This window comes from Carassius carassius, chromosome 4 (assembly GCF_963082965.1).
Source record: "Carassius carassius chromosome 4, fCarCar2.1, whole genome shotgun sequence".
NCBI lineage: Eukaryota > Metazoa > Chordata > Actinopteri > Cypriniformes > Cyprinidae > Carassius > Carassius carassius.
This window is the reverse complement of record NC_081758.1, coordinates 40,228,141-40,249,538: the sequence shown is the minus strand read 5'-3', so window position 1 is coordinate 40,249,538 and position 21,398 is coordinate 40,228,141. Positions and strand designations below refer to the sequence as shown.

Here is a 21,398-nt window from a genome sequence, read left to right as displayed (position 1 = left end):
ATGCATCACAACAAACATACTTATCTGATGAGACGTGTGTGTGTTTGAGTCTCAGAATATGTGTGTGCATCAGCACGTGTAATTAGACACGTAGTTCTTCTGCATAATAATGTCAATCAGCACTTTATAACCATCATTAAAATAGGACACCCAGAAAGGGAGGTTCACGCACACACACAAAATACATCTGAGCTTCATCTGGGATATTATCCAAGGGAGAGCCCTCATACACACACCAAAATACACAACAGATAGCATTACACAGAGCTAAATATACACGCAAACATCAGATAACTGACACATGAACAGGTACACAAACAGAATCCCACTGAGCAAAAAGAGATACAGAGAGATGCTGCCAGTGTCTTCAGTGTATGAAAGTAAATTCTGGAATAATGGAATATTAGTGACCTAATGATCCAAAAGGGAAAAAAAGTATTAAATAAGTATATAAAGTATTAAAACATTTTTTAAAAGTACTAAACGAAAGGGGAAAAATATTAATATGAGTGCTGCACATCCTATTTAAGTTGGGTTTAAATGTTGACATGACTTCTGATAACTCAGTATGACAGTGTGCCAAGTATTCAAAACTCACCTGTTGTGTGCTTATGGTTTAATCCAACCAGCTGAAGTGCATGTCTGGACTAAACCATGTTACAAAAAAGTTGGGGAGGGACATCATGAAAACCAAGTAAATGCAGTTTCATATTCTAATGTTATGTTTAGGTCTCAGTAACAAGAGTCTGCTTTTGGCCATGTGTAAACGTTCAACAGGACGCCACAGAGTTCAAAGGTGGGTTTTGGAAGTAAAAATGGCATTCAAAATCTGTGATTTTTGGTAACATCCAAACATTTTAAGATATACCAACCTTCAGCACTGAGGTGGTTAAAAATAGTATATGTATTCATAATCATAAATTGCAAGCCATCATTTATTTCAACTTCATTAAATAAGTCTAATATTGTGCAATAAGGTAATTATTTTGAGATTATTTTGTCATATATTGTGATTTGAACTGCAATATGATATTTGAAAGTATCTCATATTGCTATTACATCCAGACACAAACTGCTGAATTAGAGCATTAGACGACTGTGGTAATTTGGAAAGTTATAGAGAAAATACATAAAACCTCATCTGAAAAAAAAAACATCTTAAACCAGACAGATTTGGTATTATCTGTTGTTTAAGCTTGTTCTGAGCAGTGATACTGTATATTAGTATAATTTAGATAATACTCTTGTTTTTATTAATAGCTTGAATTATTGTTTATTTTAATAATTTCTGTTTTAAATTTAGAGTATTATAACTTAAAGTTTTAGTAATTTTGTTGTGTTTTTTTATTATTATTATCTTTACTTTAGTTTTTTTTTTATAGTTAAGTATAATAATTTGGATAATCAGCTGCTTTATATATATATAGTCCCTTTGTCTATATATAACAAGTTTTTAAAACATTTTTGCTTTGAATTAATGAATTAATGCTGCAATGTTGTGCGTCATCTCAGAGCTGGTAGGTTTGGTTGAGGTCTCTTGAGCTCTGGTTTCATGGGATGGGTGGAGCATTGAGGTGTCAATCAAACTCTTACCCATTCAGCTGAGAGCTTTCACCCTGGCTTTCCAGCAGGCCCCGCCTCTGGCCCATGGCAACCTCACAGGCATTCTCATTGGAGTAGAGATTGATGGGCGTGTTATACACTGAAGGGCGGGGCACCGCTGGTAGATGATTGGTTGAGCCATCAGTAGGAGTCGGCGAAGCCTGTGGATTACGGTTTTGAGCTGAGGAGGCGGGTGCAAAAGCTGATGCATCAGAGGGAATGGAGGCTATGTGTGGTGACCCCGCCCCTCCAAACAGATGGACACTCCTATTGGAGGATGAAGTGATGTGGGTGGAGTTTGTGATGTCATAGGAAGATGGAATGGAGGTTGTCATGGGAACGTGTTTGAATTCCACAGAATCATCCTATACATGGAAAGAAGCACATGCAGGCCTCAAACAAAAAGACAACAGCAACTGTATGACAGTGACTTCTAGCAATTCAAGACAAATAACTGAACTCAGCAGGCACACTTCTGCTACAAACATGCAAAACTAAAACTTGTGCATACATATAGAGCTGTGTGTCTGTCTCAGAAGGGAATAATGACATATACACACACAATCCATTCACAATACTCCAGTTGTGCACACTGGCTGGCTGTATGTGTATATAAATCTCATACCTTTGGTGCCACATCTGGATTTGGAAGACTGGAAGCTCTGTTGAAACATAAACAATGGAGAAAAACATTAATGACTCTGCTGTAACCACATCTAAAGCTGGGTATGGCAATACACAGGAAATGTCTAACTGTGATTTGCAGTAAAATCATGGGGCCTGTATTCATAATGACACGGAACAACTGCATGGAAGTTTGTTGAGCAGTTCTGAATTTGTTTCACCTGCAGGGGAGAACAGAATTAGGTTTGTGTCCTAAAGAATCCAGGTTTGGTTTTAAACTAGTAAACTGGTGGTCAAAAATTTTGAATAATTATGTTTTGTGTGTGTGTGTGTACAGTAAGTCTCTTATACTCACCAAGGCTGCAGGTATTTGATAAAAAATACAGTAAAAATAGTAATAATGTGAAATATTATTACAAATTTAAAAAAGTATTTTCTATTTGAACACATTTTAAAATGTCATTTATTCCTGTGATCAAAGCAAAATTTTCAGCATCATTACTCCAGTCTTCAGTGTCACATGATCCTTCAGAAATCATTCTCATATGCTGATTATTGCTCAATTATTAACAATGGTTCTTATTATTATCAATTTTGTAAGGATTCTTAGATAAATAGAATATTCAAAAGAAAAGCATTTATTTTAAACAGAAATATTTTGTAATATTATAAATGCCTTTGCTGTCACATTTGAATGGTAGATCACATTTAAAAAATACAAAAATATTAAGCAGCACAACTGTTTTCAACATTGACAATAATAAGAAATGTTTCTTGAGCTGCAAATCAGCATATTAGAATGATTTCTTAAGGATCATGTGACACTGAAGACTGGAGTAATGATGCTGAAAAACAAAACAGTTGTTATAAACTACAATAAAAATATATTTCACAATATTACTGTTTTTACTGTTTGTGTTTGTGTGTGTGCATGCATGCGTGTGTGTGTGTTGAGAGGCTGACAGAGTGCTTGAGTATCAGTTACCATCTCTGAGAACCTGAACTCAAGACCTTCAACAACAATTTCACACATCTCTCTGTTTTTTTATTTTTATTTATGAATAATTTTGACCTTTGAGGATGTTCCCAAAGGGAGGTTTGCAATTTCGTCCCTAAAATACATCCACAAACATCTTGTGTAGATGAGAGTGTTATATAACAGGAGATGTAAGCATTTGCTATATGTGGAGGCTCTGCATCTTTCGTGACCATCATAAGTTCATAAGAAGGTGGGGTATCTCTCCTCGGAGGTCTTTAGAGTGAGATCCAGCAGGTCAGGACAGGTTTAGCACTGCTGATCCAGCCAGATGGACATGAGCACTCAAACTACTACAGTTATGAGCCAATAATCTGTTCTCAGTGCACTCAATATAGCTCAACAGGACTCAGAAAACCAGCAGAACAATGCCAGAGAGAGAAGAGAGAGAAAAAAGTATGATTTTATTCATTTTATTTTGTTAACTGAATTATTTTTATGAAATGCATTGATATCCCAGTGGTATTCAATCAGATTCGACATCCAGTCTTTAAATATCCTTCCAGCAAAAATCTAAATAAATCATAAATTACACTTTTTTTTAAGGAGCTAATGTTTTGTATGGATTGAAATAAGTCAAATGAAACCCAGATATTAAAATAGCCTTTTTAGAACTTAATAGACTCAATAAACTTAATGAATAGAACTTTCTATTCATCAAATAATCCTGATACAAACGTATCATGGTTTCCACAAAAATATTAAGCAAGGCAACTGTTTTCAACATTACAATAATAAGTAATAATAATAATAATAATACAACCTGAATTCCGGAAAAGTTGGGACGTTTTTTAAATTTTAATAAAATGAAAACTAAAAGACTTTCAAATCACATGAGCCAATATTTTATTCACAATAGAACATAGATAACATAGCAAATGTTTAAACTGAGAAAGTTTACAATTTTATGCACAAAATGAGCTCATTTCAATTTTGATTTCTGCTACAGGTCTCAAAATAGTTGGGACGGGGCATGTTTACCATGGTGTAGCATCTCCTTTTCTTTTCAAAACAGTTTGAAGACGTCTGGGCATTGAGGCTATGAGTTGCTGGAGTTTTGCTGTTGGAATTTGGTCCCATTCTTGCCTTATATAGATTTCCAGCTGCTGAAGAGTTCGTGGTCGTCTTTGACGTATTTTTCGTTTAATGATGCGCCAAATGTTCTCTATAGGTGAAAGATCTGGACTGCAGGCAGGCCAGGTTAGCACCCGGACTCTTCTACGACGAAGCCATGCTGTTGTTATAGCTGCAGTATGTGGTTTTGCATTGTCCTGCTGAAATAAACAAGGCCTTGCCTGAAATAGACGTTGTTTGGAGGGAAGCATATGTTGCTCTAAAACCTTTATATACCTTTCAGCATTCACAGAGGCTTCCAAAACATGCAAGCTGCCCATACCGTATGCACTTATGCACCCCCATACCATCAGAGATGCTGGCTTTTGAACTGAATGCTGATAACATGCTGGAAGGTCTCCCTTCTCTTTAGCCCGGAGGACACGGCGTCCGTGATTTCCAACAAGAATGTCAAATTTGGACTCGTCTGACCATAAAACACTATTCCACTTTGAAATAGTCCATTTTAAATGAGCCTTGGCCCACAGGACACGACGACGCTTCTGGACCATGTTCACATATGGCTTCCTTTTTGCATGATAGAGCTTTAGTTGGCATCTGCTGATGGCACGGCGGATTGTGTTTACCGACAGTGGTTTCTGAAAGTATTCCTGGGCCCATTTAGTAATGTCATTGACACAATCATGCCGATGAGTGATGCAGTGTCGTCTGAGAGCCCGAAGACCACGGGCATCCAATAAAGGTCTCCGGCCTTGTCCCTTACGCACACAGATTTCTCCATTTTCTCTGAATCTTTTGATGATGTTATGCACTGTAGATGATGAGATTTGCAAAGCCTTTGCAATTTGACGTTGAGGAACATTGTTTTTAAAGTTTTCCACAATTTTTTACGCAGTCTTTCACAGATTGGAGAGCCTCTGCCCATCTTTACTTCTGAGAGACTCTGCTTCTCTAAGACAAAGCTTTTATAGCTAATCATGTTACAGACCTGATATCAATTAACTTAATTAATCACTAGATGTTCTCCCAGCTAAATCTTTTCAAAACTGCTTGCTTTTTTAGCCATTTGTTGCCCCCGTGCCAACTTTTTTGAGACCTGTAGCAGGCATTAAATTTTAAATGAGCTAATTAAGTGGATAAAAGTGTAAAATTTCTCAGTTTAAACAATTGCTACGTTATCTATGTTCTATTGTGAATAAAATATTGGCTCATGTGATTTGAAATTCCTTTAGTTTTCATTTTATTAAAATTTAAAAAACGTCCCAACTTTTCCGGAATTCGGGTTGTAATTCCTTACATTTATATAGCGCTTTTCTATGCACTCAAAGCGCTTTATATTGTCAGGGGGTATCTCCTCATCCACTACCAGTGTGCAGCATCCACCTGGATGATGCAACGGCAGCCATATTGCGCCAGAACGCTCACCACACACCATCTTATTGGAGTGATGAAGCCAATTAGCAGATATGGGGATTGATAGGATAAGTAATGATGTTCACATAAATGGCTGCCCACTGCTCCAGGTGTGTGTTCACAGTGTGTGTGTTCACTGCTCTGTGTGTGTGCACTTCGGATGGGTTAAATGCAGAGCACGAATTCTGAGTATGGGTCACCATACTTGGCTGAATGTCACGTCACTTTCACTTTCACAAGTAATGTTTCTTTGAGCAGCAAATCACAGTAAAATACTGAAGACTGGACACGTCTCAGTTGATCTTCTAGAGTCTCGTCACGTCTCAGTTGATCTTCTAGAGTCTCGTCATGTCTCAGTTGATCTTCCAGAGTCTCGACACATCTCAGGTGATCTTCCAGAGTCTCGACACGTCTCATTTGATCTTCCAGAATCTCGTCACGTCTTAGTTGATCTTCTAGAGTCTCGACACATCTCAGCTGATCTTCCAGAGTCTCGACACGTTTCATTTGATCTTCTAGAGTCTCGTCACATCTCAGGTGATCTTCTAGAGTCTCGACACATCTCATTTGATCTTCTAGAGTCTCGACACGTCTCATTTGATCTTCTAGAGTCTCGTCACGTCTCAGGTGATCTTCTAGAGTCTCGTCACGTCTCAGGTGATCTTCTAGAGTCTTGTCATGTCTCAGGTGATCTTCTAGAGTCTCGTCACATCTCAGGTGATCTTCCAGAGTCTCGTCACGCCTCAGTTGATCTTCTAGAATTTCGACACATCTCATTTGATCTTCTAGAGTCTCGACACATCTCAGCTGACTTTCCAGAGTCTCGACACATCTCATTTGATCTTCTAGAGTCTCGTCACATCCCAGGTGACCTTCTAGAGTCTCGATACGTCTCAGGTGATCTTCCAGAGTCTCGTCACATCTCAGTTGATCTTCTAGAGTCTCGACACGTCTCAGTTGATCTTCTAGACTCTCGTCACGTCTCAGTTGATCTTCTAGAGTCTCGTCACGTCTCATTTGATCTTCTAGAGTCTCGTCACGTCTCAGGTGATCTTCCAGAGTCTCGACATGTCTCATTTGATCTTCTAGAGTCTAGACACATCTCAGCTGATCTTCCAGAGTCTCGACACGTCTCATTTGATCTTCTAGAGTCTTGTCACGTCTCAGTTGATCTTCTAGAGTCTCGTCACGTCTCAGGTGATCTTCCAGAGTCTCGTCACGTCTCAGTTGATTTTCCAGAGTCTCGACACATCTCAGCTGATCTTCCAGAGTCTCGACACATCTCATTTGATCTTCCAGAGTCTCGTCACGTCTCAGGTGATCTTCCAGAGTCTCATCACGTCTCAGTTGATCTTCCAGAGTCTCGTCACGTCTCAGATGATCTTCCAGAGTCTCGTCACGTCTCAGTTGATCTTCTAGAGTCTCGACACATCTCAGCTGATCTTCCAGAGTCTTGACACATCTCATTTGGTCTTCTAGAGTCTCGTCACATCTCAGGTGATCTTCCAGAGTCTCGTCACGTCTCAGTTGATCTTCTAGAGTCTCGACACGTCTCAGTTGATCTTCCAGAGTCTCGTCACATCTCAGTTGATCTTCCAGAGTCTCGACACATTTCAGCTGATCTTCCAGAGTCTCGACACATCTCATTTGATCTTCCAGAGTCTCGTCACGTCTCAGGTGATCCTCCAGAGTCTCGACACATCTCAGCTGATCTTCCAGAGTCTCCACACATCTCATTTGATCTTCTAGAGTCTCGTCACGTCTCAGGTGATCTTCCAGAGTCTCGACACATCTCAGCTGATCTTCCAGAGTCTCGTCACGTCTTAGTTGATCGTCTAGAGTCTCGACACATCTCAGCTGATCTTCCAGAGTCTTGACACATCTCATTTGATCTTCTAGAGTCTCGTCACGTCTCAGGTGGTCTTCCAAAGTCTCGTCACGTCACAGCCGATCTGCCAGACCCTTGTCACATCACAGCTGATAATCCAAAGTCTGGATACTTCCTGTCTGCTTTAACCAGAAGTCTGAGGTCAGTTCATCGGTACTGGTGTCTAGGGTGGAGCATCCACCGCTGGTGTCAGCACGCACAGCTGGTATCCCAAAACCAAATCACTCTAGTCCTCCTGCTCATGAACTCATTCCCCTGGGGTTGTTTTATGGTGTATCTGGGCCGTGAACATCACCACCAATTTGCTAGAGGTGGCAGCTACGGCTACAACGTCATCAGAGGTGGCGGCTTACGCTGCAGAACCTTCCGAGTTAGTGATGTCTGCTGCTGTGCTCACAGAGGACATGGTGTCCACTGCAGTCTCTTCCGAGATGGCGGCACTTGCCTCAGTTCCTTGCGCAGTGGTGATGCCCTGTGATAATCTTGATGAACTGTCTGTTTCTAACTGAGGAGTTGATTTATGAAGTAAACCCTCTGAACCCTCAATGTCACCCTGGCTCTTTGGCTCTTTGGCTCTCCATCTTCGCCTTAGGCACCCCGTCCACCAGCTCCATTTCTGACAGTCGGACCCCTGAAACCACCTGTTTCACTCCCCTTATGGTTCCTTCCTCCATCAACTCCACCGTGGACTGTGAATTATTCTCGTAATTCAGTTTGGAGGATCTGCAATCTGCTCTTAGTGGGGGGGGGGCTCTGTCACAATAAAGATTTTGTCTTGGTTCTCTCTGGACTCCATTCCCCACAAGACAGGCATTTTGGGTTTTCATGAGCTGTATGCCAAAATCATCAGTATTAAAACAATAAAAGACCTGAAATATTTCAGTTGGTGTGCAATGAATCTAAAATATATGAAAGTTAAATTTTTATCATTACATTATGTAAAATAATGAACTTTATCACAATATGCTAATTTTTTAAGAAGGACCTGTATTATTACTGCTTCATTTTCAAAACTCTCGGTGCTGATTATTATGAAAATAAATAAATCCAGAAAGTATTTTTTTTTACTTTATATAATTTTCCCAGATTCATCTAATACAAATTAGAGATGTCTAGAACTTACGACACTGTAAAAAATATATTTTTGGAACTTGTAAATAAAACACGTTATTGGAATACATCTTACAAAAAATAAATTGTTACATGCTGATTCTATGTAATTATTTTTGAAAAAAATTACTAGCATTCAATGATAAAAAAAAAAATTAATCGTAGGATTTATTTTTTTCAATTTTCATCAAAGAGTATATATATATATATATATATATATATGTATACACACACACACACACACATTTTTTTAAGCATAAACCAATTTTATGTGGAAACATTTTTCAGAAAATCCAGGTTTCACAGAATATCCTTTATCTAATTTAATATCCTTGGTGATGTTTAATTTCTATAAGATAATTCTACAAAAAATATATTTAAAAAATGCAATAAGTTACAGACAAGAAAGCAGAAAGTAAAAAAGTAAAGAGTCATACTGTATAATGAAGACTGTTAGCAGACTAAAATAAGACCTTTTCCTCTCTCGCTGGGGACATGAACTGGTGTCAGGGGGTTATGATGATCTTGAGGTTACTCAAAAGTGGTTTAAATTGGAGATTAGCTGGTTTAATTAAATTGAGCTAAACATTTCCTCCAATCGGTCATCAAATCACCTCCCACAAACCCATATAATCAAGTAACCTGCATTCATCCCTGCTATGAATTCTGATGCTGTTTGATGTATTCTGTGTTTAGGAAGTTGTGTGGTCAGTTTAATCTGCACTCTGATGAGGATCTGGCACTCGTCTGTGTGTTTAAGCGGTTGCAGCGAGCATCATTTGTGTTTTTGATTGTGGCGTAACAAACATCAAACCTCAACCGTAACACAAAAACAGACAGATGCATAAACAACATTTGCACACAATCAAGAACACACACCCAAAAAGGGAATAAGGAATTACAGGTTTTCATAAAGCTGACATGATTTGTTGTTTAGCGTGATTGAAGCTATTAAGAGAGGCCATTCAAGGGCAAAAATTCAGCACTGAGATTACACAGTTCTTTTTTAACCTAAAGTACTTTCATTGCTATTTCAGTGGATATAAACTCATTTCAGTTCATTAATGTGGCAACAGAAGCCTGCAGCATCTCAGATCGGCCAATATAAACATAACACGTCGACAAGGCACAGCAAGGTTAATCTCCTGTCTACTAGAACACAATCTCCAAAACTGACTGTAAAATATGTTAAAAAACATCAAAACAGGCAAATCCGACAATGGCATTATAAATTATGCTTGCACAGTTTATAATAAATTATAAAGCAATGATTTCTTCCATTTATTTGAATTACTAGAGGCCCGGCTTTTTTCCTATTGTATCTCTATTGTCATTAGAGCACATATTACACCTGCGCTTATATGCATACTATGCATATGTATGTTATATTTATATAAAAAAATAATAAGTTAATATATCTACACAACCTGTACCGATCAATCAATTTATTGAAGTCTGAGCTTATAACCAGAATTTCTCAGTTTTGTATGTAACCCTCATTCCCTGAAGGAGGGAACGAAGATGTCACGTCGGTGACCGACGAATTGTGATCTCTCATAGAGAGACCAATCTACTTTGAGTGTAAACTAAACAAGCCAATGTGGTTAATCACAGCGTGAGCATAAAAAGGCAGCAGGTGCAATGCATACCAGGTTTTCACTGAGGAGCCAAGCCGATGACGGGATGTGATGTCTCCATTACCTCCTTCAAGGAACAAGAGTAACATACATAACCGAGACGTTCCCTTTCAGTCGGTCACCATTGATGTCACATCAAGATTCCAGATTTCCAGATTCTCCATCCAGCCCTCCTCTGGGGGAGGGAGAGGTGCCTTCACCATCCCCCAAAGAGCAGCTTCCTCCATCTTTGGGTCGCCAGTCCTGGGGCCTCTTGCTCTTCCGCTCACCGCTAAGTTTGACAGGGGCCAGGACCGGTGGGGCGGCCTGCCTACACCCAGCTCCACAACGCAGCTTGCAGGAGGCTGCTGCAGATGTGCCACGGGAGCGGGGGCGAATGCATGGGGCCAACCTCTGTGACAAACAGGCTGGGGTGCTGCTTCTACCACCCTCGTGCAGGTCCTTCAGTGCCTTGGCCTGATAACCCTGTAGTAACGCCGTAGCATGTAAGGTGGAGGCAGCTATTCCACATGCAATATAAGCATCGCCGGACAGGCCAGATGAGTACCTACAGACCCGGGAGGGGAGGCACGGTTTACCCTGCCAGGTGGAGGCGGTATTAGGAAACAACTGCATCGCAATCGACCACTCCAATGGGGGGACCGTGGGGACCCCGTATACACCCTAGCTGCACCACCGTCTTGAATGGTAAGGGAGGACGAACCAGCAGATCGGTTTCCAGCAGTAAAAGGTGCCGTCCATGACCTGGTGAGCTCCTCATACACCTCTGGGACGAAAGACACGAGGCAAGGCACTGAGAACCAGTACGAGCCACCCCAAGAAACCAATTGTCCAACCTTGAGGGCTCGGGAAACGGTGGAGATTTCCACTCGAGCCCTACCCTCTATGCGGTACGGGAAAGCATAGTTTATGATCAGATCTTCGGATCCTTGCCACTGCCCCGGAGGGTGGCAGCACAGCTGAATCTTCCTCTCCAGAGAGCTCTACCTCTGATGCAGTGTTCGACCTCTGGTCATCGGGAGAAGCACCGAAGGATACCGCTGGTATACTCTTTAAAGTTCATTCCAATTGAAATTGAACAGAATTTTTTATTTTTATTTTAAATTTGCCTTTTTATGCTCATGCTGTGATCAGTGGCAGCTGGATGCAGTAATCACATGCCAATGTGCATTTGCTCGTTTAGTTCCTCTTTAGGAACTCGAGCTGCATCGGAGGATGCTTTGGGAACACCCTTCAGCTTGACTGGCTCTGAACCATGTGTATAATCAGTTCAATCGATGGGCGAGAAGACATAGGCGGTTGACGTCAGAAACCAGGAAGCTTGCACGTGCGGCGAAGCCGGAGTGACCTGAAACTGGAATTTTTTTGACAATCAAAGATGGGTCTTTAATTTATTTCCAGTTTAATGGTATTCAGCAACGTTAATGAAATTTACCCTATAGAAATGGCCAGGAATTATGTGCTTTGGATGATTTGTACATAACCTCTGTCCAACTGGTTGGTCTTTTTTAGCAATTTATCTAAAAACATCATATTATAGCCTATGGCCCTAAAGACTTTAAAACATTAAAACTATAAAACATCAATTTTATGTCATAATATGTCAGATAGATACCTCAACTGAACTTAAAATCATTGCAAGAAATTCTCAGTTGGTATGATGGCAATAATAAGTAACTCCTTAAATCAACACTAAATGTAAAAATAGATGTAAATGATGTAAGATATAACAATAAATGCTCAAATATCAATGCTGTTTGGACATTTATTGGGAGCTTCTTTTTTGTGTTTGTTTAAAAAAAAAAAAAACTTAATCCACTTAATATTAGCTATACATGAAATGGCACTCTTCTCTAAAACAGTGAATATATGTACAGTTATATGAGAGTTACATGTAATTACATTGTCTGCAAATGAATTAAACCTAATTAATAAAAATATAAATAGAATATAATGTAATAATATTATGGAAAATATGAAAAACTAATTATTATATTTGTTAAATGGTAAGGAAATTACAGATCCATCTTTGAAATCTGACTGGTTGGTAACTTTTGACAACGTTTAATGCGCTCTTGACATTTGTCAGTAAAATAGCGCCATACCTAGAGGCTACACTATGAATTGCACTGACAAATTTCAGAAAGCCACATTATATGAAATCAAGTATATGTAGACAGAAGCATTTGCTTTAACATACTTGAGTAGAGAATTATGAATCACGAAGAAATTCTGCATATCCCACTTCAGTTATTAACTTTGATTAACACACACACACACACACACACACACACACACACTGCTGGTTTCAGATGGTGCTGATGCTGGTATAGTTCTATTAATACTAATCCCCAGTAAAACTGAGAGGTGATTAGTTTACCATCACTACATATCAAAACAACACTCTGCACAGTGTCAGTTTGAAGAGGGGTGAGATGAAGTCAATTGTCTCCAAAATAAAATAAATAAATAAATAGCAATAATAATTAGACGTCAATTTTTTATTTTATTTGATGAATTGCATATAAAATAAATAAATGTATTAATTAATTAATAAATAAAATTTCAAATTACATTGTTTTAACAAATAATCTAATAAACTTAATGAGATGCATATATATATATATATGTGTGTGTGTGTGTGTGTGTGTGTGTGTGTGTGTGTGTGTGTGTGTCAGTCATACATTAAAGAAATATGTAAGAAACAGCAGAAAAGATTTCTACATGCAAAAAAATAATGGCATTTAATTATTAGCTATTTGCATCTGTTTGGTTTAATTTAAATAATTATTTTTCAAAATGCATTTATTTAAATTGCCTCAAATCAGTATAAATCTGTTAATTGTGAAAAAAAAGTAATTTATTCAGTTAAAAAGTATGAACATGGTTTCCATGATAATGGATGGGAATTTTACACTCAATAAATTTAGGCTTAAATATTTTTGAGCGTATTTCTCAGGAAAGGAGTCTTTACATATCTCTCTAAAAAAAAAAGCACAGACACACACACAAACATTTGAGCATATTTTCTCTCCTAATTGTCGTGTTTGACACAGCTCATGTATCTGTCCGTCAGTGCCAGTCTCTCTCTTGATGTTTTTATTTCCACCAGACCAGTGCATGAGTGTTTTTCTGTCACCGCTGAGCAAACCCAGTCTCTCTGTCTTATGTGTCAGCATGTGCATGTTTGATTCCCATGGCTTGACAGTGAGACAAAACTTTCCGTTAGACCAAACAGGAAAACAGGAAGCTGGCACACACATGCAAACAAAACACACTCTGCTCCCAAACACACAGCAAATCAGTCAAAGGTCTGGACAATTGTTCTCTACTAGTTCTCTGCACATAATACAGATCAACTGTAAGTGCTGTGTTCATCTCTTGCACTCATGCAACGTGACAGCAGAGAAATGAGTTAGCATATGGCTCAAAAACACTGTTATGATGCATGTCTGATTGTTTTAGCTTTCACTAAGTCATAGCCTTCAATTATTTATCAAATCATGACAAATAAACCAAACAAAATTAGAATTGCATTGTATAACCCCTTTATAAATTTGTGCCAAGATTTTCAGTAACATTTCAATTTCATTCTCTTCCTCCAATAAAGTTTTCATATGCTTTGGAATATAACATTTATGATCATTTCATCTCATGATTTGTTGTTTTACTTCTTTTCAGAAGATAAATAAATAAATAGAAATAATTGTTCCATAATAAATATTTTATTTATTTATTTATTTATAAACATTTATTTAGAATGGTATGTTCTTTTTTTGTCACATGATCTCATATTGCATGTTTAATTCAATGAGTGGCATTCAATTATCATCTTGAGAAAAATAAATTGACAATATATAAATAACATAGTAAATGAAAATGTAAAATGTATAAATGATAAATAATACATAAAATAAAATAAATGTAAAAAATAAATACATATATTAAAATATATCAATAAAAATACATGAATTAACTAAAAATATATTAAATGAATAAAAAATTATACATAAAAATACAAAATAAACAACAAATATATTTATTTTTAACTGAAAATAATAATATATAATAGTTTTATTTATCTATTTTCCATATAATGAATCAAATAAGAAAATTAAAAAATGCTAATACTACTTACGTTCATCACATTGACAATAAAAGGTCAATGTGATATGAATATATGAATATAGTATTCCATGCATTGTTGTATACTGCACAAAAGGTTGTGTATTCTGTGCATACAGGCAATTTGCATACTGTGCACAGTATATACTCTTTGTACGCACTGGACAGTACTATTTCCTATATAAACCGCTTATGTCATTTTTAGCATAATAAATTATTTTTGACCATTACCAAAGCAGTGCAAGCATATTCTTACTTCTGTAAGGAGAGGCTGAGTTTGTCTGTGTTGGATTTGATCTTATTCTGAGCCTCGAGGTGGTTCATGCTGTCAGTGCTGATGCCGTCGATGGACAGGACCAGATCTCCCACAGCCACTCCTGCTTTAGCAGCCTTTCCTCCATCTGACAGCTGAAACCACACAGATAATGATCAAAACAACACAGTGACACACAGAATAGCCTTCAAGTACAAGATGGAGATTTTTCTCAGTCAAGTCAAGTCACATTTATTTATTAGATTGTTTCAAAGCAACTGAACAACATTAATTAGGAAAACAGTGTTTCAATAATGTAAAATGACAGTTAAAGGCATTTTTTAATTTAAAATAACTGTTTTCTATTGTAATATATTGTAGAATATAATTTATTCCTGTGATCAAAGCTGAATTTTCAGCATCATTATTGCAGTCTTCAGTGTCACATGATCCTTCAGAAATCATTCTAATATGCTGATTTGCAGCTCAATAAATATTCTTATCATCAATTTAAAAAAACAAACAATATTTTTATGAAAACCATGATTTTTCTTTTCAGGATTCTTTGATGAACAGAACGTTCAAAAGAACAGAATTTATTTGAAATATATATATATTTTATAACATTATAAATGTCTTTACTATCACTTCTTATCAATTGAATGCATCCTTGCTTAATAAAAGCATTAATTAGTGTATATCAGAATTCAAATGAAGTGTTATTAAAGACAGACATTTAAGCTGCGCTCTTGAACTAAGGTAAAGTTTCACTATAAAAGCTTTAGGAAACAATAAGAGAGTATCAGTAAAAGGAGTCATGAAGAGATTTGCTTCAAAGACAGCTGAGCTTTCAACAGTAAACAACTCAAGACAAAAGATCACGTTTTGTGCAAATAAATCCAGTTCAAGTGGTCTGTAAATCCCAGCGGATGTCCCAGCGAACCTGGCCGGTGAGGACGGGCCAATTAAAACAGAATTAAAGAGAAGAGAACTCTGAAATCCCAGATGAACAAGTCGAGCGTGACTTTACAGCAGGTCTGAAACCACTTTCAGTCTCAAACCACTCAAGTGCTCTTCAATTATCACATGACCACTTTAATAAGATTATCTTATATAAACACAAACCCTGCAGACATATGTGTTCGAGTGTGCTCAGATGTCTTTTATACGAGAAACTCTAAACATTTGAGACTACATCTCATTGATCAATGTTTTGCCACAATCCTGCATGAAAGCCTCACTTTCTTGTGCCCTCGAGAAAATATTTGTGCGGCAAAAATACAAGAATCTGGTTGAAAACATGTGGTAATAGTATGCAACATTGCTGGTTTAATGCCACAATAACACAAAAGCGCGCCGAGTTCTTTGATTCCTGTCATAACTTCTGTTTCCACTGGAGAGTAAACAGAAATAAAACATGAAGAGCATCTGAGAGCAATTACAGCGCAATGGCACCCAAAGACGTTTTTCACGAAACCACAATCTCGACATAACTAAAGCAAAGACAATTTGGAGGTGGAAACAAATAATTTACTCTCAAACACGTGTTTCAGGGTTGTTTTTGAGCCATCGTGTGCAATTGTAAACACTTCTTGGGTTTTCTTATTCATGCACTTAAGAATATGTGGCGTGTTAGTCTTTGATTTCATTCAGTTGCATGCGGTGCCCTCCAGGACGACAGCGGACACTACGCACACAATAAACATCTGAAATCAGGAAGTGTACACAAGAAATTTCAAAAGATAGGAAATGGGACCAATATGAGATCTGATGGTAGAGCAAGAAGCGTGTGTGTGTGTGCATGTGTGTGTGTGTGTGTTCATGTGTTTCTAAGTGTGTGAGTTTGCATACAAATGTATGTATGTTTAGTGAATGTGGGCAGGTCAGTTTTGCATCGTTATGATTTATCCACAGGGCAAAGAGGAACTCTGGTTTGAGTCTTTAAAGAAAAAATAATGCAGCCAAAATGAAAATTCTTCTTCTTTTTTCAATCACTTACAGAGTTTCAGAACGCATATTACATACATGTCACAATTTCAATGAGAATGTCAGCTCCCTCAAAATAATTAGAAATGAGAACCCACACTTTATATGTAATTTAAATAGCTGTTTAAATGATTTTTTATTAATAATAATAATAATAATAATACAAATCTGACTTAAAAAGTAACTACTATGACTATGAATTGACTCCCGGACAATACAAAAGTTCAAAAGTTTGAGGTCGGTAAGATTTAAGTATTTTATGCTCACTAAGACCGCATTTATTTAATCAAAAATAGTAAATAAAATTGTGAATTTTTTTTTTTTAAAAATAACTGATCTATTATAATTTAATTTTAAATGTTATTTATTCCTGTGAAGCAAAGCTGAATTTTCAGCATCATTACTCCAGTCTTCAGTGTCACATGATCCTTCAGAAATCATTCTAATATGCTGATTTACTGCTCAATAAATATTTCTTATTATTATTAATGTTGAAAACAGTTGTGGTGCTTCATACAGTATTTATGTGATATTTGTGATTAAAAAAGAATTCAGCATTTATTTGAAATAAAAATCATTTGTAACATAAATGTCTTTACTTTTCTGTTTTGCCACTTTTGATCAATTTAATGAATCATTGCTGAATGAAAGTATTCATTTATTAACTTATTGAACTTTATGGCCATTTTCAGACCTTGGTCGCTCTATGCCTTCATTGCATGGAAAAACAACATTAAAATTCTAAGTTCATAGTTCATAAGACATACATGTTCGGAATGACAGGATACTCAGGCAGCCTGTATGAAAAACACATTTTGGTCTGTATCGTGTTTTTGCTGGGCCTGAATCTGATGCTAAATATTTTCACGACTTGTTTACTCATGTGGTGTGACAGTGGTTTTGAAAGTCAAGACACCACACCAGTAATTAGAGGGCTGCTGGTTTCAGTGCTGGTTAGAGCACTAGTGACAAATGTTTTCAGGGGATAATTGACACTTAATGCCAAACTATGCGTGCAAAGAAGAAAGCATAGTTCTATGTACAAATAACAACATAGAAATTGTGTGATTCTTGAAATAGTTCACTCAAAAATAAAGACCATCCAAATCCAATATGTAGATGAGTTTGTTTCTTCGCCAGATTTGGAGAAATGTAGCATTCCATCACTTGCTCACCAATAATTCCTCTGCAGTGAATGGGTGCCGTCAGAATCCAAAACAGCTGATAAAAACATCAAAATAATCCACACCACTCCAGTCCATCAATTAACATCTTGTGAAGTGAAAAGCTGCATGTTTGTAAAAAAAAATATTCAACACATGGATTTATCTTCAAACTATTGCTTTCGTCTAAAATATGAGTCCTCTATCCATAATATTGGTTTCTCCTGTGAAAAAGTAATCTCATCTGAATCAGGAGAGAAATATGCACAGATCAAGCACTGTTTACAAGCAAAAACATTCCAAAACAGCTCTAAAGTTCAACTAATAAATGTTGGTGGATTTCGATGTGGGGATAGACAACAGGGAAAGGACTTTTTCACTGGAGGAATTCTTATTATGGATAGAGAACTTGTATTTTGGACAGAAGCGACAGTTTAAAGTTAAAAACGCCTTAATGATGGATTTGTTTCTTACAAACAAGCAGCTTTTCACCTCACAAGATGTGAACTGATGGACTGGAGTGGTGTGGATTACTTGTGGTGTTTTTATCAGCTGTCTGGACTCTCACTCTGATGGCACCCATTCACTGCAGAGGATTTGTTTGTGAGTAAATTTTCAGCCAGTTTAAATTTTTTGAGTGAACTATTCGTTTAAACTGGAATCACTGGACCTCAAAATTAGATATTTAGCAAAAACTTCATACTGCTTCCTTCCATACAACATATGAAAAAAAAGTATTTTAAAAGAAACACAATAGATATAAAATCTCATTCATGTTTTCTTTACGAATGCATTAAATTTCCCAGTCACAGCACAGCACATGTAAAACTGAAATATACCAGGTGGTGATTTTACACAGCGTAACCGTGATCTCACACCGCATACAGGTCTGCCACACCAGCATCAGTGCTTTTACTGTTTCAGAAGTGTTGCATAGCTGTGGGTGAACAGAAAGTCCATTAAACTTCATAAATGTCCCTCAGAGACACGCCGTCCCATTCAGATAAACTAGGTGCATTCACTGACTTTAATCTAAACTGTGAATATTCATAAAACTCCTTATGTATGTGTCTGTCACAATCAACACTCCAAGCAGTACATAGTCTGTACATAGAGACCAGCCAAAACTGTCAAGAAATGTCACTAGTGATTGAATGTGTGCGGTAATATTCAGATGAGGTGTGTGAGACAGATACCACTTGCTTTATTACGTTACAGATCTACACAAATAATTAAGCCATGTGTTTAAGAAATCAGACAGAGGGGCATTTCATTCAGACTTGGATCGTAATGAGTGGTTGTGTTTGTTTCTGCTGCTATACCAACATAGAAAATGGGTGACTGTTCAATTAAAGGGAATCTTCCGTACTCTAAGATGATTTTATAGAGAAAAATAAATAGCAAATCACTAGTTTTAAAGAGAAGTTCTTGTTAAAATAAATATGTATTTTAAAGTTTTATCATTAAAAATAAAAAAATAAAAAATTAATAATGAAATATGTTTGTGCGGTTTAAGGTTAAAAAAAAAACATTATTTTCCAAGTACATTATTGTTTCTCCTCTATGCCCCGCCTTTCTGAAACGTGTCGTTTTTTACAAAGCACATCAGTCTGAAAAGCGAGGTGTGCTCTGATTGGCCAGCTATCCAGTGCATTGTGATTGGCAGAATGTTTTAGTTTTAGTTTTAGGTAATAAATCTATTTGTTTTTCAGGTTTTTCTGGGCCAGAAAAACCTAGCACCCTAGCAACACCCCATCAACCATAGCAACCATATATAACAAAAACATTCTAAACACCCTAGCAACCACACAGTAACACCCAAACAGCCACTCACAACATTTTAGAAGCATTATAGTGCTAAATAACATTCTGAACACTTAAGCATCCAAACAGTAACACCCTAAAAACCACCCACACATTCTAAAAAAACTGTATACCTTTAAACAACATTCTACTATTTAATGTTAAACAACATTCTGAACACCTTAGCAACCATCCACAACATTCTGGAAACAGTATACTGTTAAACAACATTCAGAACACCTTAGCAATCCCTCAGCAAGGCCCCAGAAATCACCGAAAAATTCCTAGCAACAGTATAATGTCAAAACATTCTGAATTGCTTAGTGACAACAATCTAGAAACTATACACTGTTAAAAAACATTCTGAACACCTTAGCAACCACTTAAAAACACAACCATCCTCCTAGCTTCATCGTGGGAGGTTTTACACAGACAAAAACCAATCACATTTCCTTCAATCCTAGAGAGATAAAGACAGACAGAGAGAAAAAACCTCCATGATGGTATCAGATGGTATAGAAGTACAGAAAGAAAGAAACAGAACACACATCCAGCTGTGATCCTGTGTACTGACACTAACCAGAACGTAGCAGCAGCTCCAAACCACAGTCTTATAAAGCCTAGTTTAGACCAGATCCTTGTATTAAATACCACCATAAACCAAAACTTAGAATATTAAATCTCTGAAAAGCTGGCTGAGGTTCAGCAAGGGCCAAACCAACCCAATCTCACTGCTAAACTTCCCACCGCTTTCACACAAAACAAAAAAATCTGTCACACTCCCACAACCTCAGCCCTGTCCACGTCCAAACCCAACATACTCCCCCCAAACATTTATTTACAGTCTAATCCTGTTCCAGCACCCTGTCCTGTCTGAGATCAGCACAAACACTCGAAGAAATACTGCATCTGCAAACTACAAGTTCCTGCCAGAAAAGCTGCAGCTCCTCATGGCTGAGATGCTTGACTGCCTGCAGAGGACCTCTGAGAAAGCAGCTAGTTTTACCATTGCATGAACTGGAACATTCTCATTTTATCTTATCATCGACGAAAAGTTTATCACCCACACATGCACACTCCTCTGGGGATGATGTCATGAGAAATGCAAGACAAATCTTGAAGCAGCAGCTCTGGTTTAAGTAGTTAAACTACAGTCAGGCGACGCTTTGCAGACTGAAATGATTACATGGCCCTCTACACTCTTAAAAAAAGTTTGTGATGGGGTTTTTCGCACTGATGCCATAGAATAACCCTTTTTGAATCCCAAAAGAACCTTTCGAGCGAACAGTTCTTTAAAAGAGCCATTATTTCTTTGTTGAAGAACATTTAAAAACCTGTTAGCCTGCACCCCGACGCCCGCGTCCTCAACACCCCTCAACTCACACGTGTCAGTGTTTACGAATAGATTAAATGAAACGGGACAAATTTTTATCTTGACAAACTATATATACTTAAATACTATATAACTATATATCAGTACACATAAAAACATGAACAATGAAAACGCCGTACATACCAGATTCGTCGTAATAACGAGTCATAAACACATCCACAGCTGTAAATCCTTTTTTAGTGTAAAATACTTTTTTAAATAAGTACTGTTAAACTGTATATTGTTCGAGCTGTGCTAGTTGCACATCCCCAGTATCACCCCTTAAGAAATATTTTTATAAATAGATTAATT

The 21,398-nt window shown here is 37.3% G+C and overlaps 1 protein-coding gene across 5 annotated transcripts in view; it reads right to left on the bottom strand.

Moving 5' to 3' along the window:
- The window catches only part of LOC132140045 (PDZ and LIM domain protein 5-like), a 45,831-nt gene that overhangs the window by 21,084 nt on the left and 3,349 nt on the right, over positions 1–21,398 (bottom strand). For 3 of the 5 annotated variants that reach the window (XM_059548822.1, XM_059548823.1, XM_059548824.1), the window contains exons 3-4: positions 14,766–14,917; positions 2,228–2,264 (exon numbers count right to left, since the gene is read on the bottom strand). In XM_059548822.1, the coding sequence (XP_059404805.1) occupies positions 2,228–2,264; positions 14,766–14,917 (189 nt within the window). Of the gene's footprint in view, positions 1–1,593; positions 1,968–2,227; positions 2,265–14,765; positions 14,918–21,398 lie in introns of all 5 variants that reach the window. The other 2 variants (XM_059548820.1, XM_059548821.1) reach the window with 1 other exon arrangement.